The sequence below is a fragment of the Stegodyphus dumicola genome, chromosome 7, assembly GCF_044657685.1.
Source record: "Stegodyphus dumicola isolate Sdum_Otavi_A_Nest chromosome 7, ASM4465768v1".
Classification (NCBI taxonomy): Eukaryota; Metazoa; Arthropoda; class Arachnida; order Araneae; family Eresidae; genus Stegodyphus; species Stegodyphus dumicola.
The window spans coordinates 22,219,077-22,242,785 of record NC_140774.1 but is presented as its reverse complement, the minus strand read 5'-3'; the positions used below and the strand labels follow the sequence as shown (position 1 = coordinate 22,242,785).

General features: G+C 34.7%; 1 protein-coding gene across 1 annotated transcript in view; it reads right to left on the bottom strand.

The window, feature by feature from the left end:
- LOC118204274 (uncharacterized) overlaps positions 1–23,709 on the bottom strand; it is a 280,535-nt gene that overhangs the window by 77,921 nt on the left and 178,905 nt on the right. Inside the window, exons 22-24 of the mRNA XM_085821358.1 lie at positions 20,037–20,195; positions 19,079–19,213; positions 18,836–18,920 (exon numbers count right to left, since the gene is read on the bottom strand). Coding sequence (XP_085677484.1) covers positions 18,836–18,920; positions 19,079–19,213; positions 20,037–20,195 — 379 coding nt within the window. The remainder of the gene's footprint in view (positions 1–18,835; positions 18,921–19,078; positions 19,214–20,036; positions 20,196–23,709) is intronic.

Genomic DNA, 23,709 nt, shown 5'->3' with positions numbered 1-23,709 from the left:
TTTTTTTTTATATGAGATAAGGTTGGTTTGTGTAAAAAAAAAAAAAAAAAAAAGATCTAAAATGAGAAAAGATATATATTCTTTTTTACTTTTCAAACGAAAATATCGAATGCTCCTCAGCTGACCACCTCCTATCCAACCTTTTTCACATTTTATATGATTTTTAAAATTATTTGGATGATTACTCCAGGAACCAAACCTTTTTTAGTAAGATCGGTCAAAAGTACGCAATTTGTCTAGTAATTTAATGAAAAAAAAAAAAAAAAAGAAAAGAAAAAAGAAAGACATGAAAGAAAAATAAGATATTTACACCAGTTTTTTTTTAAAAATAATATTGTAATTATTTAATAAAATCATATCTTCTTCTATAATGCACACCACATTATTTCATTTTGTTTAAATTGTAGAAGATATTAAAGTTAAGTAAAAATTTCAAATTACCTTCGAATGCTACTTCCAGATACTTTTAAAACAGGTAAACGAGTAAACAAAAATTTAACATTTCTAGTCTCCTCTCCTGAAATTAAGCTCAAACTCTATACATAAGTGTAAATAAATTAAATGAATATTGTAGAAAAAGTAGAAATCTTCTTCATTAAAATTTCTGAATTTATGTGTTCATTGATACTGGACTATCAAAAATGCAAATTGTGTGTCTTTCAAATTGCAAATTCATAGATAAAGAAATTCATATTATATTTAATTGTAGGGAGTTATGAAACTAGCATTACTTTCAGTATAAAGACCTACATTCATTTAAGTCATAAATGTAAAGACCTACATTCAATCAGAGTTTTACGTCTGCTTTCTAAACATTTGTCAATAAAATAAATATAACTCAAATATTTTTATATACAAATCAGAAAGACCTTACACAAAGGTATAACCAGATAGCCATTATCTATACTGTTTTAATGATTTGAAGCATCATAATATGCATTTTTGTAAGACTCATTTGATAACACTGTAGTTAGCTAGGTCATTAGTGAAACAATCATAGCTGACTCAATGCTAAAGAAAAAGATGCAAGAATTCTGAATACAGTTGAGAAAATTAATAATTATCTGATTGTTTTATAATTCTACATTTCCTATTCATAATTTTTATTGCAATTCTTATCCATTACAATTAGGAATATATTAATGCTAGAAGCATTTGACATTCATTTAAAAGAAATTCAAAACAATTTAGAGAAACTACTATTTTCTACTTTTATATATGTATTAGTTTTCAATAACGAGGATTTCCCAAAAATTTTAGTCCAGTTTAATGCAAAATTAGAGCACAAAATTTAAATCATATTTTTTGTATCAAAATCCTAGTGCTAAATATCCATAAAAAATAATTCATTTTATGATGAAACTGAAACATTCGAAGTTTATTGCAAAAGTTCCCTTCAAGAAGCAAAATGATTGTGTCACAGTATCAATGCGAATTCGTAAATATTACTAAAATGCATTACTGTAATATGTAATATAATAAGGACTAGTAAATACGGACAATATACAAAACGAATAAGGACTATATGTAGTCCTCTTAACATACACCATCACCCCTACACTTTATATAAAAATTAGTCATATTTTAACAATAAAACGAAAAAAAAAAAGTTTTTTTGAGCAATCCAGCACTCAAAAAAGCATGTGATTCGATTTTATACAAGTATTTAGTATGAATCATAGCCAACATGCTAATTAAGAATTACGTGAATATTAAAAAGAACACATATCGAAGTATAAAAAATGGCTAACTCTATGAAGTTATAAACTTATATGCAACATTTTGTTCTTTTTGTTACATGCAGATGCAATAATGAACATCGTAGTAGAGTTTTTATGACTGGGAAAAGAGATAGAGAAGCTTTTTTTCCCTCCCTGTGAAGTGTAAGAGGAAGAAAATGTTTAACGTTGAGGTAAAGAAATCCAGGTAAGCAATTAGTATATTTGTTGTTTATAGTGGTGTACATAAACTAAATTCTACATTTACCTAATAACACACGTATGCTCATTGACTTAGCTATTTCACAGTATATCTTTGCTTATTATTGTGAACTGAGAAACTAAAACTACAGTTAATTACAGATGAAAAAAAAAAAAAAAAAGATTTGTAAAATTATTAAAACAAAAAGATAATTTTGTTTCATTTAAAACGTAAACCATGGAAATTAACATGCCTTCTTTCAAGATATCTTTTTCCAATAGTTTAATGCCTAGACGCACTAAATACTTTCATTTTTTTTTAAACAATTTCTTTCTGGATACTTTAATTAAAAAATAATCATGCACGAAGCGGACCCGGATTTTAAAATTTAATTATGATTGATATTCAAAATCATATGTTTCTAAAGCATATATGATTCATAAATATGTATTCATATGATTCATAAATATGTATTCATATGATTCATAAAAATGTTATATTTTTTTATTCCAAAAAATTTGTCATATAAATACAGAAAGAAATTGTACTTGAAACGTTTCAGTCAGTGAAAAGAAAAGACAATATAAAATATGTACAGTTTTTATCCTTAAAATCTATATAAAGGAAATTCGATTAAGTTTTTATTTCACTAAATTTTATTTTTAATTAAAAATCTACAAGAAAAATTAGTCGCTTGAAAGTTGCTAGGCAAAGAATCGCTACAAAATAGAATCTCACTCAGAAATATTAATTTTAATTTCGCTAGAGAATTTTGGCGAGCATAATTTAAGATATTCTGAAAATTAAGAAATACCGAAGAAAACATTCAAAATTGTCTTAGAAAGTTGGCCATTGTAAGTTCAACAAGTAACTACAAAATTTTCGAATAAAATGTATATGAAATATTAAATAATACTTTTAAAGTGCTAAATAAGAAATGTCTAAATCTAAAAGTAAATGTAAGCAATCCTATTTAAAGCGACTACTCAAAATTCCATATCTTTTTAATCTTGAGTGAATGTGGTGAACTTGCGTAATGATTAAAAACCAATGTTTATTATTTTCAAAAACACTGTTCGTCTTAGAGGGAGATAGTCACCAAGAATGTTCACTGCAAGTATACATTATTTCTAAAAAGCAAAAAAAAAAAAAAAAAAAAAAAAAAAAAAAAAAGCTGCATGAAGATTTTCGTGATTTTCCTAAAGTATAATGTGCATGTGAACCAGTTCCTGAGAATGTACTCCACAAAGGAATCCCACCCCTTAAGCAGATAGCCGTAGTGTGCTTTGACATAATCTAATAAATCCAAATCCTACTGAAATATTATGCATAGCTGACTTTCTTCATAACTAACAACTTGTCATTCAAGTAACTGACTGCACGCTGTGCATGGAAATTTTAATGACATTTTAAGAATAAACTGAAACAAAACAAGAAATAATTTTCGCTATAAGAGTATTAGACTAACGAAAGTGAAGAAAATAATCTCAAAATTAACTTAACAATTTTTTATAAATAAGGTCATGCAGTTACTTACCTTCCTTTTTCTAATCTTTTTTAGATAATACTTTTCATAAAAAATTACCAGTAAAAACTTTATAAAAATGATTTATTAATGACCATTGCTAGTTAACTATGTCGGTTTAAAATTCTATTAAGTGCTATAAGTTGCATTAATTTTATATGCTTAAGTCTCCTTCTTAATTTTTCAGCTAAAATTTATTAGTTAATAAAAAATATGAAAGTAAAAATTATCCTTCTTTCTATCTTGCGCTCACAAATCATTACGGGAATATCCATTTACAGTTATTAAAGCCTGAAAAAAGGATATCTGCGATGTTATCGTCATGCGATGATTTGTATATACTTTATTTTTTACCACGATATTTTCGACGACGATGTTTTTAAACTGCGAAGTTTTTGAACCGCTTTATTTTCGACGACGATATTTTGTACGACGATGTTTTAGAACTGCGATGTTTTCTCTTTGCGATGTTTTCTCCCACGATGTTTTGTAGCACGACGTTTTCGCCTTGCGTTGTTTTCTCCGCGACGTTTTCGTCCGCGATGTTTTCGGCTGTAACCTTTCACCACAGATTCGCCATCCAAACGTTTCAGCCAAGGACGGCCAACCGCTAAGACGAGCGTCGATGACCGATATTTGTTGTTATGGGAGCTAAGGTATAGAACCTCACCTCCGACTCAACTCAGATCCTCCCTCGTTGCAGCGAGCAGAAGGTAGGTGTCAACGTCAACTGTGCGTAGAAGGCTTCACAAAGAAGGTCTGTACCCTAGGTGATTAGCCATTTGCATGCTACTCATAGAAGGGAATGTTTGAGGCAGGCATATCAACATGTCCATTGGACGGCTGATCAATAGAAGGCTGTTCTATATACGTATGAGTCCTGGTTTAGCTTCTAAAGTGACAATAGGCGTTGATTTCAAGAGGACACGGAACCCGTTATCATTCATTAAACATTCGTGAAAGAGATGCGCACTGAGCAGACAGAGTCTGTATATGGGTTGTTATCTCTTTAGGTGGACGTACAGACTCCATGCCTTTTCATGTGGAATCATAAATGCTCAGGACTATAGAGATGACATCCTTGATACTTATGTGCGCTCTTATGCCGCGGCAATAGGTGATTATTTTCTGCTACAGGACGACAATGTTAGACCGCACAGGGCTCACATCGTAGAGGATTATCTTCAGCAGCAAAAAATTCAGCGCCTGGTGTGGCCAGCACGATCACCGGACCTGAATCTTATCGAACATGTTTGGAATGCTTTAGAAAGGCGTATAGCTGCTCTCAATCCTCCTCTTCAGACCCTTGCCACGCTTGCAACTGCTTTGCAAGAGCAATGGGTCTCACTTCCTACAGAACTGATAAACCGTATAAATGACAGTATCACACATTGCTGTATGTGCTGTATCTTCCAGGGGGGGGGGATCAAACTCCATGTTAAAGATAGTTTTCCTATACCAAACTGACACATCCGATTTGTTCATTTTATAATAAGCTAATTTCTATAACACTATAAATGTCTGGCGATTTCTTTTCATGTAATTTGTACCTTACTATGGTTCAGTTTCACTAAATTTTATATGTAACTTTATGAGTATTCGTCATTTTTGCGATTTTTCCTTAATTAATGATAGCCGGTGTTGTTCAATAAATAATATATAGCTTATGGCAACAAAATATGTTTGTTCACTTTTGAAGTAAATAGGATTTACAAAATAAACTTTTTACATTTACATTCAAAGTAGAACTCAAAAGTTAATTACCAGTAAGAATATGTATTTTTTGCAAAGCTTCTTGCAAATTATTTTATTGCTGAAAACAGATATTAATACTTTAAGATTTATTATTGGGAATTTTTAAGCAAAACCAAAATATTTTGTGGTACAATATTTATCCTTTAATATTAAATGAATAAAACTTGCAAAAAATATATCATTAAAGAAAGTTATTTTAATAAAACATTTATAAACACAACTGCGGTGAGATTTTACTTGCGGATTAAACTTTTTCACACACATTTTCACATGCTATTTTTGTGCATATATGTAATACCCTTAATTATTGGAAAATAAATTTAATGAAAACTCAACTGGCAATCATCTCTCTAAGGGCAGGCTTCTGAGAGAGATCGATATTTTTGAGAACATGAGCAAGCAGTGGTATTGAACATCACCCCTAAGATTATCAGATTCAGAGAGATACAAAAACCTTTAGAATCCTGGATGATCATGTTTAAAGAGGGTTTTCTGTACTTTTAATTTAACATCAATCTTAATTATACATTTGATGCATTTTCATTTTCCTTCAGAGTAATGAAACCGCATTACCCTGAAATATTGTTTTTAAAGTGCATAAAAGTTAAGAAAATGAGCACTATATAATAAAAATGTAATGTTTATTCTTGACAGAACTTATTTATTCTGTCAAGAATAAACAGTATAAAGGAAATATTTTTCAAAAAGTGACAAGAGGGAATAGCTTGGTTAAGTCAGCGGGAGAAATTGGCACTACTTTGAGCTGAGGATGAAACGGAAAATGTGAAACAGCATCAACACGTAAACGTCCATGCAGCGAACCCACAACCTGTCACGAACTGGCCAGATTTAGAATAGTTTAAGGGTTACCTGTGGATTAAAAACTATAAAGGTAAATCATATACTACAGAATTTCGTAGTATACTAAATGCAGAACCGCTCCTAGGGCATTGGCTGCCCGCGTACTTTCCTAGAATTGCCGCCCGAAATTTAAAAAAAAATTCTCAATAATTAATAAAATTTTTATTTCATGCTCACTAAGTACTTACACATGACAAACTGAATAAAAATACTTACATATGACAAGTAATTATAATGAATTTAAAATATTTAGTAGTGAGGTCGCGAGAGTCCGGCCGCCCCTGATTTCACCGCACGCGTACTTTTACGCTCTGTAATCACGTTAGGAACGTTTCTGACCAAATGAATTTTGCTTTGTTTCTCTTCAAAACTATAACTACATCTTACTACGGTTCACTATTTGATGCTAAAGAATAAGCAGTTCTAGTTTGCATAGATTTGTTTCATTTCAACCTACATAGAGTTGCCTTGATTTGCCTAGATTTTCCCCATGATTTACGAGGAAAGAGCAGCGGATCGATGAGAGTGTTCCCCATATTATACTACTAATTTTGGTGTCTCCTCGCAGGAAGAAATGAGGATTATGTATCAAAATTATACCGATAATGTATAAAACATGACTGCTATACTGGAACTGGAATGAGCTATTAAAATAGCAAAAAAGCACTCTGCCTGGACCGCCGAGCCCGTTTATTGATGGACTACTTGGATTACTCAGGAAAAACAAAGGATGATCTGAAGCATCACAGGGTGAGAGTAAATGAGAGTTTTATGTAATCAATTGGCTTTGTTCCTCTAAAGTTAATCCTACTAATAGTTTCTGTTATGAAAAGTATTTCTGCAGTTAAAATTAAATGTAAAAATGTTATTGATTCTAATAAAAATCTGTAAAACTGATGGCTTTGTCCTTCTGACAAAAACTGCGAAACATATTCGGTGAAAAACCTCCAAAAACGTATTGATATTACCAACAAGTTTGATGTACGCCCTGTGGAGAATACTCATGCTAATAATAAAGTAATGATACTGTTAATAATGTTGTGGATAATGATGCTAGTGTAAACCAGATGGATTAGGTGCGGCAGTATAAGGCTCAGCACTAAGTTCCTAATATCCCACATATTTATAGTGAAACCAAACTAGAATTTTAACTGGACAGATTACTTACAGAGGCTATTCACACATTTTTAGACGACTCTCATTGTATACACAGAACACCCCCCCGGGGGTCGTCGTAGAGAATTCTGCGAAGCTATTGGAACGAGCTCCCGCCAACGCAGGGCAATTCTCAGAGTTTTTGTGACAATAATGTAATTATTGACCAGGATATGAGTGAAACCAGGGATCATGCTCCCCCTGTGCAATCGGCGTCGCCAGATGATGAACGCATGAATCTTGTCATCCAGTTCTATGACCTGAAACAACAGTTCGAGGCGATTCAGCGGCACTTCTCTCTTCCTTTAAGAAGGAACTTTCTTAGGCGCTTAACAGCGTCCTTTTTGGCTTTTAAAAACCGCAATGACTAGCGGTCAAAAATAAAATGAAACTTCTCCCTCCCAGCTGATCACTGACAGAACCACTTTTTCGACCTGTAAACAGGTTCCCCCCTCCCCGCCACCTCGAAGAGCGCGCATCGGAATTCCCCTGCGTGTCCTTCATCTGACGTATGCAAAGAAAATGATTATCAATGTTCAAGGAAACTTCACCTTTTATATTTCTAGTCAAAATTTTTATGGCTGCCCCTATCTAAATTATTCTGGCCCTTTTTCGGCGCAAAATTAAGACCTTCTGAGTTTTTTGCCTTTTTTTGACTCAGTGTGAAGGCACTTACTCCAAGTCATTCGGCTTATCAAAATTTTTACCCTATTTGACAATACCCTCTTTCGGACGATTAAATTTCCTTTGAAGATGTGGAGGTAAAGGCGTAATTGCCTATGAACTCCGTAAATTGCACTTCCTTGATCCTTGAAGCTATTGGCTAGAATTTGTATCTAGGCAGTCTCGCCCACGGGGGTATAAAATTTATGAACTTGGTGGTTCTGAAGGCCCTGGGAAAGGTCATTTATCGGCCGGCCTCGGGGTCTGGCATGTCCTAGCGACTGGGAGGTAGCAAATAACGACCAGTGCCGTCCCGGGTGACTACCTGGGCGGTGCGCCTCCCTCTCTGAGGGGCTAGAGCGGAGGTTGAACTTCCGCGCTTGGTTCTAAGGAGTGGGGGGGACCTGTAGTGTGATAAACGGTTCACGAACAGGGACATACGCAAGAGACTGCAGCAGTAATCAATCACACGTGGCCAGACTCAGAAGCCTCACATCATATGAGTAAAGGTACAATAAATCTCACTAAGCGGGTAATGGCAGGTAACATCCAATGCATACAAGTAAATCTTCAGAAACATATCGGATGTTCTGGATAATGGTGGACGTGGTGCTGTACTGATTAACCACTATGGTAAAGGAACAGTGCCCACGTTCTCCGTCACTCACTCACTCACGAACAGGGAATGCCAATATGTTGTTGTATACACAGAAATATTTTACCTAAACGTTTTGTGTTTTAAGCGTTCCATTTCATAATCCTTATTCCTCATTATCTTTGTACACCGTAATTTCTAAGACAACAAAGCCTTTTATATATCAAAAGAGATATTTTATGCCATTTCTCTCGAACAGCTTTCTAAAGACCAAGAAAAGTGTATGTCGACATTCCCACAATTCGCTTTTTAAAAGTCCAAAAGCTCAAAAATCCGTGGATCAGGAGGGTTAGCAGGGATATGAGTAAAGAGTATGGTCTTGATACATTTTTGTTCCATTTCTCCCAGGAAATGAACGGTGGATTTTGAAGTGCGGCTGCTTGTTTTGTCTTTATGCAATTCTACTGATTGATGACAGTGTGAGCAAAAAGAAGGTATAAAATTAGGTATAACATATGTTCCTGATAATATGGGGAGTTGACCTAAAACGTTTTTTGTCCTCTCTTTAATTTTTATTTTTCGTATATCAAAAACCAGCAACATCATAAATCCCTTTGAAAAACTTTCTTCAGATTCTTTGAAACATGGTCTAAGATTTTTTTTCTTCTTTTCCATGATAATAAATGGATCTCTTTTACTGCGGTCATTTAAACATACCTAAGATTCATCTATTGTGACAATATTTTTCCATTTTTGGTATGAATAATTATTTCCCACAGAGAATTCTGAAGCGATTTCGGCTTTCGGCAAAATGTCGTGGAGAAAGACGACGCCCATTACTTTTTTTCACCTTTTTAAGATTCAAATTAGCATTAACTACTTTGTTTACGGTTGACAGATGCAAATGTTATTTTGATTTCGAAGATTTTCTTCTAACATCAAAGTTCTTACTTTTGCAACATTCGAAACATTCCGTTTTTTGCTTGGATACGCATTTTGAACAATTTTTCTCCTCGAAGCCAAAATCTAACTTTTGTTTTTCCTTTCTTATTGACAACACTATGTCATCTTGCATTAGATACGAAATCTCATGGCTTTCACACATATTTTAATAACTAAATGCGAATAATTTTCTTCGTAAAGAACACAAACGTAGCCTTCCTCCATTGGTTCTTTAAAAGCGTCATTTTGCACGAAGGCAAAATTGTCAAGTTACAGACGAACAGACGATAACTTACGTTTTTCAAAAATATAGCTGCAATTAAAAAAACAATTTCCAGGCAGGCGACATTTTTATAGCAAAGTAAAATTGTCTAAAAAGTGTGCGAACAGCCCCTGTAGAAGTTCTTTTCAAAACTATTGATGCAACATTTTTAGGGAGATTGGATGATGAATTCATCGAAATTATTCCAAGCACTGACTACCATTACAGGAAACTGATCCAAAAAGATTGTCTGCGGTTTTTGAACGGTCCGTCTTTCTATGATCTTATAGTGGCTTAGTGGGAAAGACGTGGGATTCGGAAGCCGAAAGTCCCGTCTTCGAAGCCTAACGAAGGAAAGTCACTTAAAAACTGAATTTTAGGTGCGATACCGCGCAGAACAATGTCGGACGAAGCTCCGTGTCCTTGACGGAGTGAGCCGTCGAAGGAGGTGAACTTAGATGCGGCGCCAGCGACAATTTTCCGTCACTACCGACTGACGACTCGTGTGCGGATAGTGGATACTGGAGAAAAAACAGTGTTTTCTTTACAGCTGATGGCGTACCGAACATGGAACTTTCGATTACCGAAAATGAATATAAGAAATATAAAAGTGAAATTATTGTGTTAGTGTTAACGATTCTAAACTAGCACCTCTCAGGCAAATGATTATAGTAATTTATTTGTTCATGGAAACCAATCTAATTCTCTGATTAATTATTTTGAAAATTTATGCGATAATGCCAAAAAAAAAACTATTGTAAATCCAAATGTGAATTATCATATTCAGCCACGTAGCGCTACTAAGAGGAAATCTCTGGTCGTTGAGTCCTCTGTTAATGAAGGTTCTGCTAAGCCTGCTAGAGCACCTAAAATTCTGAATCTCGAAAATATTGTTAAATCTAAAAATAAGCATAGTGTTTTAAATGGTATTGTTGATACTAATGTGAATAATGATGCTAATGTTAGTAACAGAATTAGTAATTTGAGAATTCAGGAAAATGCATCCGAGGCAGGCGACATTCGATTAACCCAAATCCCCCCAGTTCTGGTAAAGCCCGAGGAAAATGTAACTTTTTACATTTTTCTTGAAAATTATCGCTCCAATTACCTCACGCTGTATTTCTTGGCCGCATCAGCTGTGCGTTCCTCAAAATTCTGCCAAAGCGTCTAGACGATCATCAGATAATTAGCAGCCATTTGCTGAAAATTAAAATAGAGCCTTTTTATTGTGAACAATCGGCATGAAATGCCCATTAAGATACTACTTAGATTTTCCCCTTAAATTTGGACAACAACAAAATTCGTAATGCCCCCAGTGATCGCGGCTACCGCATTTTTAAAAGGGTTCAATTAATAAAATATAGGACCCCAGACCTCATGCTGTTGTTTCGGGCCTACTGATTAAGAAATGAAAAATTTGAAGGAATACACCAGATACAAGACCTAACTTCGCTTTTCTATCCAGGTGGAGAAGTACGTTTCTAAGTTTCGCTGTGTTTCAACTGCCAATGTGGTACCATAATTCTGAAAACTGTAACTTTGCCCCACCCTGTGAAAAATGTGCCGTCGAGCACGAAATCAGGAATTTTGGAAAAACAAGGGCTCGACATGAATTCAGCTATGCACTGGCAGCCAAACTCTCAACTACAAAATCTAACCCTTCAGGAGGTTCTGAAGATATGGGACAAGTCCCAGCCAGGATGTCTGCTATTACTGTCCAAACCAATTTGAACATTAGGCATTATTACTCAATACACTATTATCCAAAACCAATTTGGATAATAGTGTATTGAATAATAGTGCTACTATCAATAATAATGTAATTGACTGTAATGCTAGCAATGTGAAATTTAATCTTAACGGCATTGCTGAATTTTTTAAATTTTTTAAAGTTGTATCGGAATTTCGAAAAGATTTTGGTGCAGATATGCACTCAAATTTTAAACTCAAATTTTTAAGTCAATTTAGCAATATGCAAAGCAGTAAGAACCTTCAACGAAAGGTAGACATTTTATACCGTGTTACTGAAGATATAATTGGGTTAGATGGTATTAATTAATTTATGAACTAGTAACATTAAAATTGCAAACTGGAACGCAGACGGCATCTTCCATAAAATTTATGAATTACGTGAGTTTTTAGAGGAGTGCAGGCCTGTTGTTATTTTAATAGAAGAACACATGTTTGGTCCTAATGTGCAACTCAGCATCTGCAATTATTTCTATATGGCCAGGATCGTGTCAGAGAAAGAGGCATGCGCGAAGGCGGGCTATTTACTCATATTAAGTTCTCCATCTCCTATACTTAACAATCTCACAGCACTCAGCCGTTGAGGCTTTAGCTCTCACAATCGTACCACACAACTCTCAACCAATCACAGTTATCTCTACCTACATACCGCACAACAGCCTTGCGTATAAGAAGTAGCCTCTGGTTTAGGCTTAAGCCTAAACCAGAGGCTACTTCCCAACTTAACAACAGAATTATTCTAGGTGGAGACTTTAATGTACAGCATCGCGAGTGAAACTGTTTTAATAACTCTTATCTTGGAAAAGTAATTCATCACTTTGCCATCTCTGCCGGAATTATAAGCCCAACTCCTTAAAACCCCACACACTAAGTTGAAAGCTCATCCTTAATTATTGATTTCTCTTTTACAAGAGGTATGAATCTTTCTAATATGGAAACCCTAGAGGAACTTTCTTCTGATTATAGTTTCCTGTGATCATTAAATCTGATCATTCATGCTATAGTAGACCACCCAAAAGGGCCACCATTACTAACTGGTTATCTTATACTATAGCCCTAAACAACATTCTCTTCAACATATTTAGTACAAGATAGGAATGAGTTAGATGTTCTTGTCACCAAGCTCGGCTCTGATATGCATACTGCCATAGTTAAGAAGAGCGGTCCTTGATCGAACAAAATACAGAGATGCAACCATGCGAAACTGGATCGAAAGAAGAAATGCTGCCAGAAGAGAATAGCAGAAATACAGATTACCCGCAGACAAGATTTTTTAAATACTAAGTTTAACTAGGAAGTCAGGCTTCACACTTGAAGGCAAGTACAACATGACTTGGTTAACTACCTTGAATCGTACAGCTTAGAAGATAATTCTATCTGGGAAATTGCATACATCCAAATTGAGAAAGCTGAGTCGCTATCCGATGACTATGCCTCCCAGTTTCCACTCACATCATTTCCCAATCTTCAGTAGAAAATTTTGTCACAGATACGATTGCAAAATCTATACCAAAACGAATAACCAGAACTTCCTTCAGTCTTACAATCAGAAGTTTTTAATTATATCGAAAGTTTGGAAACTCGAAAAATCCCGGCATTGACAAGGTTTCCAACTAAATCATACCAAACATGGGTATTCTGGCTATCTTCAGATTTGTGAGAGTCATCAACCTCATCTTCAAAGTTGATTACTTGATCCTCAAGCCCGGTAAGCCTGCAACTGATCCGATCAGCTATAGACCAATCAACTTGCTTCCCGCTCTCAGCAAAATTATGGAGCATATAATCCACCAACGTTTACTGCGCATCGCTGAGGAGAAGAAAATTATCCCCGCTCATCAACACGGATTCCAAACAATGCACTCAACAACACATCAGCTCTGCCACGTTACCGAATTGATCTCTTACTGACTACAAAATAAGCTTACAAAACAAGCTCTGTAATAGAAGCAGCGAGTAACATAAGGAGTGATAGACAATCAAAATAAACATCTATTTCGGTTCTGAGCTTTAATTTTTTCTTTAATCCATTTCAAGGCTTGTAGTAAAGCGCGCATTCTGATTGAAAAAAGGAGTTATACATATTAAGTTTAAAACATCTACTATCAATTTCGACTTCATAATAAAAAACACTGAAGGCTGTACCATACTTCCTATCAAATCCAGAATCGTCAGTATATACGTCAATAACACCAACAGTAGGAATTTTTATCGAAATAAAATGTAAAATTTTGAACTGGACGAAAAATTAAACTTTGAAATTTTTACAAACATATGTTTGGTAACTTGGATGTCATTATATAAAATAAAATCATTTCTAAGGGTTCTTAAAAGAAGTTTATCTAAATGAAACTTATAAAATATAGACAGAGCGAAAATGTCAAATAAAACAAAAAGCTTGTCTGAAGGAAATGTTCTGGAACACGGTGTAAGCAGCAGGCCCCAGCTTCGTTGTATTGAATCGAGTTTCATTCTCAGGCGCTGCAGCTCCCCCGCTCTGGAATCTCAGGCCCCAATGCCATAGAAAATTATTCATAAAATAACATTTTCATAAATCTCCTTCATGATCGAAGATTTCATATGCAAGGTTTCTGCGAAGAAAGCTCTACGATAATAAGACAAGATACTGTCAGTCCTCTTCTGTATAGCTTTGAAATGTTCGATGAATGTGAGCTTTGTATCGATAATTACCACAAGGCACCTTAGATGCTCAACAAACTGGATCCTTTATCCAAGGTACCTAAGTCGAGATGTCCTTGTTATTTTACCGCCTTTAGGAAAATACACGGCTTTTGTTTTATCCATCGAGAAACCTAGATCTTCCTCCAATCTCCATAGCTCAAATTTAACCATAGTAACTTCGAACAGGGTTTCTAATTTTTCCAAGTATTCCCTCCTCATGAGTAACAGGAGGTCATCCCCATACGCAACGATTCATAATTCTTCCTGAAATTCCTGTAAGAGAAATTTGTTCACAATAAGATTCCAGAACCGGGGCACACTACAGGAGCCATGGGGACAGCCTCTGTAGATTTCAACCTCAATATCATCTTCCTTACTCCTGAAATTATTAAAAATTATCCTTCTATTAATAAAATAACTAGTATAAATCTTTAAAATATTTCATGGAATAGAAGGCAGAAACAATATCCACTGAGAGAGCAACTATCTCTTGAGTCTTCCAATAAACCCTTATCCCTTTTATGAGGCATAAAGCCGTATTCGCGATTGCTTAAACTTAGATCTTTATTAAGATAATAAAAAATGCGGTTCACTAGCAATTTATCAAGGATCTTGGCCATAACATTTAAAAGAGAGGACGAAGTTTTCCGTTTTCTTTGAAAATAAGAATTAAACGACTAATTTTGCAATTTCCAGGGAAAATCCCAAGCCTTAGCAAGGTATTAAATATAATCATAAATAAATAAAGATATAAATCAAAAAAGGTCTTTACAGAAACAGAATTGAGCCCATTGGGTCCTGGAGCGCTTCTGTTTCCAAGATTCGAAACAACTTCTTGAATCTCATCATACGTGAAATCTGCATCATCAACTCTAAAATTACCTTTTATAAACTCTTTTTCTACTAAAGACTCTATCTCACCAATATGTATATTTTAATTCAAGATTTTATAGTTGCCCAATAGGTATAATAAACAAGATTTTCAAGAAAAAAAATTTTTTTTGTCTCATATTTTACGTTTCTAATAGTTTTCTTGCATAAGGCAATAAGGCAAGCTCGTTGTTATACTTTTCGATGTAGTTTCATCAGTTAAGCCAGAAATCTGAAAACGCTTGCGCGAGGTTCTAACTTTGTGCTTTCTATTTTCTTGTTCGGAAGTCCACTAACCCATCTATCTATTATTCTCTACCTTCTTCCCCAATCTTTTATCTGCCTCCTCATAAATGTCTCTTAAGTTACAAATTCTCGATTCAACTTCAAGAGGGCACAAAAGATTTGACAAGCCACTACAAAGGCCGTCAACCTGTCCACGAAGTCCTCTGCAAAACTCATATTATCTCCGGATGTTTCTAGTCATAAATGTACATGTTCCATCAATACCTTCCACTTTCCTTTTTAAGTAGAACAAACCTATGGTCGCTTAATGTCTCCTCTTCGAGAACACAAAAAATATCTTGACTACAATCAAGGCCAGATGAGATGACAAGGTCTGTTCATGCTCGACTTACTGATGACAAAAAAGTCGGGGAGAGTCATCTAAAACATACATCTGATTGTCTATCAAACATTCATATAAAATATTGCCCCTTGCATCAATATTTGGAGCACCCAACTTGTACGGCGAGTGTTAAAAGTCACCAAATACATAGTATTTCTCATATTGTTTGCTTCTCCTCTTTAGTTCAAAAAGGTGAGTAAATAAACAAAAAAAATGTCAATTCTCTCATCGTTACAAAACAGAGTTATACAGGTAATAGAATAAGACGCAAAGGTCTTCATAGCATCCAAATCGTTATCTACAACAACAATAGCAGAAAGTCTTTGGGGATTCAAAGACAGTTCGCCAATTCTTAGTATGTGCTGAAAATCTCTTAACTAAATAGGGCTCCTGTATGCATATAATACTTGGCATAAAGCCAAGAATCTGCTGCAACGCCTGGAGCTGAGCCGTTGCCAGTAATTTAAATTAATAGACAATATTTTCAACCTCAAAACAATATTACACAAAAGGAAATATAAAGAAAAATCCACCAGTATACTAAAAATCATAAGAATGAAAGAACCCAGCTGCCCAGACCTAAATCAATTAAACTCAGTTACATCTCAATATCCAAGTGGCATTGAAATTTACATCTGAATATTCAGAATTGGGACCCGGTGGCGCAGTGGCTAGCGCATCGCTCAGCAGCACCACAGGTTCGATCCCCGGGCTGAGTACCAAGTTCGCTTGGGGACAAGACACTGGGGGTCCTGCGACAAGTTGACCACGTGTTCAAGGCATATGCTTACGCACCACGGGGCCCACGGTCAAGAAAGCAGATTTCAGGACATTGCTGGCCTTGGCCCACTGGGGATGTTACTGGGGCTGCTGCGCCGGAATTAACATATTTTATAATTCCTCCTTCTTTTCTGCATGCCTTTGTGGTGTAACGGTTAGCTCACTCGGCCCGTATTCGAGAGGTCCACGTTAAAATCCCAGCGAGGCCAATGCTAATTTTTTACGTCTCCTGCATCAGAAAAATCTAACCTGTCTACACCCTTCAGTCGCTAAGCTTCTTCTCAACAGCCAGTCAGCGTAGCAGCGACAGTCACGTATCTGAACGTTTGATTGACAACTTGAAATTTCCTCTTCTTCCTATTCAGATGAGCCTCGGACAAGTCATTGACGTCCGCGCTTCAGCTATCTTCGATTCTCCATCCAACCACCTCTCACCAAAATGCCATATAATTTTGCAAACATTGGAACTTTCTCAAACAATATACTTTACATTACAGTTTCAAGAGGCAGAACTTACTTTTACTCTGCGTCAGTTGAAAGACCATCAGTAAGAAAGGTAAATAAAGGAGAATACAATATATCAAGTGACCGCCATCAGTCCACGAAAAATGTGAATTTCTGGTGGAAGATCAGTATCAATGTATATGAGGAATCTAATATGACTGAAAAATGTTAAGGCTGTAGAATGTCAGAGGGGTATTTGTGTTTTTTCCCGGTAAATGGTGAACAGAGAAGAAAACTGATGCAATTGTTAGAAGGAGTGAGAAATGAATAAAAGAAATTTACGGTCAGCTTTTGGATTGCGTCTATTTTGAGGTCACGGTGGATATACGAATTTGGGATGAACCAAATTTCTCCAAGTTAATAATCTCATAATTTCTCCAAGTTTTGCAGAATCTGGATTTGTCGGTTTTGAGTTTTGGCTGCATTGCCCCAGACTGGGCTAGCATAAAACTATACTGGTCGAAGTAAGTATAAGATGAATTCATTGATAAGAGCTATGTGCTATGTGACTACTTCGTCCAAGTAATGGTCTTATTGTTGCAAGTGTGATACTGATTTTTTGAACAGTTTTGTTTTCATCCAAATAAACCCATGCCAAGGAGAGGCGGGGTTTGTTTAAAAGGTTTCTTAAATTACCTTCCTATGTCAAAAAGTGAATTATCTTCTTTTGTAAGAGAGTTCAAAAAATTACTCCAGCTTTGCTTCTTGAAGTTACTCATAACCTTTTTGATTTCACGCTTGCGTTTTGATTCTTGGGCCTCTTGTTTTTTGCTAATTGTTTTTAATGCAATTTTTGTATTTGATTTTTTTTTTGTCTGACGTTGGTTGGAAGAGAGAGAAATGAATGAGAACTGATGAACTGCTTTATGGAGAAACTGATGACTTGCTTTACGTCTGCTCTATACTCCATTCGTGCTTGACGAATCTGCCGATTGAAAATCTCGATGCTAGCCTGGGTTACCGCAACTGCACGGGAACCCATTTGTGAGAAATGAATTTGACTGAGTCCTCCATCTTTCAACAGTCTTTTCTGCATCCACTTTCATCACCTCTGACACTTCGAATTATGACTTGCTATCATTTCTATTACCTTCGTCAACATTCTACGAGCCTTTTGCTTAGCTTCATCTTACTACGAAAGTTTTCACCGCAATTTTTAAATGCTCACTGTCACTTTACTACGAACTTTTACTACTATGCTTGATATGCTAACTACACGTTCTTATCTGCATGATTTTTATAGGTGGCATAGTCCTCCGGCAAGGAATCCAATCCTCGTGGCCTGCTGCCATCTAAGAAAGAAGAATGAAAAGTGTGATTTTCAAATTTATGGATTCTATCATTTTGTGCTCTAGAGGTAAGTATTCTGTACAGATTATAAGAAGCATTAATACTGGTAAAACTGGGGATTACAAGAATTATTTTCTTAATTTGACTATTATTGAGAAGAATTGTGAATAGTCTTCCAATGATCTTCATTAGCAGCCTGAAACACTATCTCACATTTGCTCGTCAGTGAACGTTACGGTCGTAGTACTCTTCAACTGATATGTCGTCATAATCTTTTTAAATTGTTTTGCGAATCTTTTTTAATTTGTTTCACAAAAGCAGGCACACCTTGTGATTTACTAAAAGCATCAGCTTTACATGATTGCCGAGGCATAACAACTGTTCCGTCTGCACATTTTCCAGGAAACAAAATTCCTGCAAACTCTTCCTTTTTTTGGGGGGGCGGGGGTAGCCATACGTCAGAAAAAAACTGCACAACTCTACTAGGAGGAATACAGGAAAAGCAGCACAAAAGAAATGCTTCTGTAATTAGATTAATGCCACTTAGGATCCTGAGCTACTGAATTAGCACACAGTAAAGAAAATGAAAATTTGTTAAATATAATGCAATATTTTATAAGACCCTTTATTGTAATGAAATTGTATATACTTAACCTCCTTTGGCTTTTGCAAGTATGCTGAAAATAAACATATTCCATACTGATGATGCACTAGAAGTCTTCATATGGCATTGACAAATCTAAAATGTAATTTAGAATGCAGTGAAATATTTATAATTATAATGAAATTGTAAAATTTCGGTTATAAGATATTTTACAATATTCACAAGTATAAAGAATAATCGGATATTGTATATCAATTAGAATGCAAAATATTCAGATTTTTATTTAAGCTTACGTTATAGATGTACGAAGAGTTGCGCAAAAGGTGATCGAAAAGCTCTTTGCTACATTTAAATTTCTCAACTGGAACACGAAAATTAGCGTAATACTCTTGTTCTTTTCGAACGTGCTTGTTGTTCATCAAAAGTAACTGAAAAAGAGAAGGAAAGCGATAATTCACTTTGTCAAAACCTCAATTATTGTACATGATTTCGTGTCCGTTATATTGGATCACGAGCTGATGTACAATTGCATGTATGTTTAGTTTGTTAAATAAGTACATAAAAGATGCTGTGTAACGAAATTGTTAAAAAGGTATTGCTGCAAGTCTCATGAAGCAATTCATAATCTTTTAACATTTTGCCCATTTATATCTTTACATTTTATAAAACTTTGTTATTCATTATTTATTATTTTATTTTATTATCCATTATTTATTATTTTATTTATCTAACTTTATTACCTTTCCTGAGTGTCTGGACTTCAGCATTTCTAATTTTAGAAATTAAATCTTAGATATGACGATAAAAAGGAATACAATTAGGAGAGTTTATATGCAGTTTATATGTAAAGTTTATACAATTTCGAGATTTATTGCCACTGTGTACCTACTGTTACCTCGTTATAACGATTTAAATGCCATAGGACTGAATTCAAGGTAAAAATAATTATAACAGTTTAGCCAATAAATGCTGTTTAGATAAGAATTCTCACAAGCAAATTCAAAATCGTGTCACTCAGAGTTTTTTAAAGTAAGTATTATTGATTGTGTGCTTGCTTTCAGTGTCTTGCTTATTGTGTGCCTTGCTTGTTGCTTCATTATGTGCTTGCCATATTTTTTTTTCGTTTATGAAATGCTTTTTTCGTTTATGAAAATTATCTATGTCCTATAGTACGGGACATATGATGCTATGGCCTGTCATTTATGCCCGAGGCAGGTATTTATTAGAATAATGGCAGTATAGTATGCTTACTTTTATCATTCCAAACAGAGGAAAATCTTTTTTCTTGTCACCGTATCTTTCTCTGCATACTATGGACAATTCTTTATCTCTTATTACTTTGCCGAAAATTGATGTAAGGTTGGCACGGGTGAAAAGATCAAGATTTTCAGATTGCAACTCGGGAACAACCTAAAGAAGAGAAAATATATGTGTTTTAGTAAAAGAAAATGATTGTAGGTAAAATATCGTTTCAGCTTATTCATTATCACGAACTTGTCGTTTTCATGTTATCAATTAACTGTAAAACAAAACTTTTCTAGTCATTGACAATGTGGTTTTCTTTTTCATTGAGAATCATGCAGATATTCACTGGAAGGAAGATATCCAGAAAGGAGAGAGAAAAATCTTATAATCAGTATTTACTTTTCTTGGTATAATGGCTAATTTTTTTTTCTTGTCCTTTTACTATTATCGTTGTATGTGTTAACTTTATTTATGAAATATCACGTTCTTCGAAGAAGAGAAAATATATGTGTTTTAGTAAAAGAAAATGATTGTAGGTAAAATATCGTTTCAGCTTATTCATTATCACGAACTTGTCGTTTTCATGTTATCAATTAACTGTAAAACAAAACTTTTCTAGTCATTGACAATGTGGTTTTCTTTTTCATTGAGAATCGTGCAGATATTCACTGGAAGGAAGATATCCAGAAAGGAGAGAGAAAAATCTTATAATCAGTATTTACTTTTCTTGGTATAATGGCTAAATTCTTTTTCTTGCCCTCTTACTATTATCATTGTATGTGTTAACTTTATTTATGAAATATCACGTTCTTCGCAGTTACGCCGAATAAAATTCATGTCGACAGCAAAATCGCAAAATATATATTTTCGGCCACTGCAACACATAGCTTTCATAGAGCCGAGATGGAGGGCAGCTCCAGGTCTGCTTGCATATTATGTTTTAAGTAATAGCTTTGTTACATTATTCTAGGTTCTGCTGCATAGCGCAGTGCCACTTGTGGACAGGAAGCTCATTATAATTATGATTTTTTTTTGAGATGGATGTTCTTGGTAGCGTATCTAATAAAGTGACTCCCTTTATTAGATACGCTACCAAGAACATCCATCTCCGAAAGTGAAGTGCCTCCCTTTATTAGATACGCTACCATGAACACCCATCTCCGAAAAAAAAAATCATAATTATAATGAGCTTCCTGTCCACAAGAGGCACTGAGCTGTGCAGCACAACGTAGAATAATATGACAAAGCTATTACTTAAAACATAGTATGCAAGCATACCTGGAGCTGCCCTCGTGCTCCAACTGTAATGTGCGTGCGAAAGGCACCAACTGTAAAAACACCAATGTATATTTAAAGGAAAAAGAAAGGCACTGCCCGCGGTCTGGTAAAATACAAAGCATTGCAAGCAACGCCTGGCAGGATCCCCTGTAAGTCCTGTTGGGTGTAATTTATCTAGATGTCTAGTGTGGCTGGACAATACCCACATTGCCAATGGTTAAACAATGGGTGTCCACCCCATTTTTCCATATCCATATCCATATCCATAATTAAAATTGAAAGATAAATATCTTACATTTTTTGGAATGATAACGATCGCGCGTGCTGGAGAAAAAAAGTTTTTTTTTTTTTTTTTTATTTTTATTTTATTTATTTCAAACAGTGTTGCCATTACTTGCTTTCAAATCGTCCAGTTTGTTAATCAAAAATTCATTAAAGTTCTATATTATATGGTTGGTTTGTTGGTGTTGTGTCCTTTCGGAAGTCAAATGGACACATGTGTGGAAATCACGGCTTTTGCCAGTTCTACGATCTTTTCACTATCAGAGCTCTTCCTAGAAAGGAATTCCTTCAAGCTTTGCAGAGCTGCAAGTATTGCCGGACAGGTGAAGACGTGTTCTTAAGAAAGCTCTGTTTCGGGGCAGTTTCTACAAGTTCTATATGATCTCTTACCTGCTTCATTAATTTTCATTCCTGTAAAATGGTGAGTTCTCTGTCTAGTAAGGGTCTTTGTGATTTCTCTGTTTGCATCAATCTCACATATCTGATGGTCTTTCTTAATAGATTTCTCTTTGAGTCTATATCTGGCAATGATATTAGTGGTCTTCAAAAGTGACGGAGATTGAGTTGTTGAGATTTTTTTTTAGCGAGTTCATCGGCTCTCTCGTTTCCATCGATTCCAACGTGTGCAGGTATCCATTGCATAATGCGTGTTTTTCCATCTAGTTGGTTGTTTCCAGGTGTTGTTGTACATCCTGAAGTAAGTCTTGAATGTCCTTGCAGTATTGCCTCTAGGACAACCTTAGAGTCACAGTAAATTACAAGCCCTCTGGCTTTATCATCATTCTATAAAATATGAAATAAATAATAACACAAATCCGAAATTCAAAATTCGGAGTTCTAGGTGTACATATTCGTGTGGAGAATTATGTTATTCAAAATTTGATGGCTGTAACTACTGTCGCTTTCTTACTATGCAAGGAACATACATACATACATGCAGATATTTCATTATTTAATTTAAGAATAATACAGGGCGATAATATTTGGTGGCAAAAACCTAAAAATTCATATGCCGTTTTAGTGAACTAGCACAAAAACCCATCACTAGACTACCAACCCATTTTGCGCTAAAAAAAACCAATTATATGCAATTATTAGATATCGTGAAAATGTAAGAAAAATTTTATAATTTAAAAATGTCCTCCAGCTCCATAGGAAAAAATGGTCATGAGAAACAGAAAATTAACCTTAAATATGAATTTGTAAACAGTAGATAACATTTTCGTATCATCTAACTATTTTTAATCTCATAATATTAAATATGACAAATATAAATATATCTCAAATTGGTATGTGATTCAAAGTTATAGGGAGAAACAATTTATGCATTATATCCAATGAAACTTTTAAAATTCACCCGCACCATATGTTTTACCTTCATTTGTCACATTTACATTATCTTTTAATGCTTTACAATATTTTTTACTATTTCTGTTTTTTTCCAAGCAGGTAAACCTCTCTTTTTGCTTTGGTTCAAGCGACGTTGATCCCGCTTTTTTGCAACGAATAGGGAAAACGAGTTTCCCCATACTCTATGCGTATAGCATTTACATAACCAAAGGTTACATAACACTTCTTTTGGGAAAATACATAAATTATAACTGTTGAAAAACTTTTTTTTTTCTTTTTTACCATTTTCTCCGAAATTTAAAGGACAAAGTTCACATTGTTTATACATTTTAAATGCTTGTAACTTCTTTAAAAATTAGAATATTTTAATTCGTTTTTTTTTTTTTTTTTTTTTTTTTTTTTTCCATACTATGTAGTTACGCATATGGAATATTACGAGAGTAAAAAATCAAATTCAATATTTTCGTTGATTTTTAGCTATTTTGAAGTTCATCGTCCCCTTAAAGAAGTATCACAAGATAGTTCAATCAAGTTTTCTTTCTCAATACTTATTAATTCAAATCTGTCATCTTCTTCGTCGATAAATGGATTCTGTATGCACGCATATATTGTAAAATCAAGATCATCAAAATAATTCGAAAAATGAATTAACAAACCATCCAAGTGTTCAACAATTAGATTTTTGTTTGCTTCTAAATTAACTTGGGCGCATAAATTTAAAAGTGGAAACATGTCGAGCCTATTTTGTTCCAAATTTGTCTTCCATATC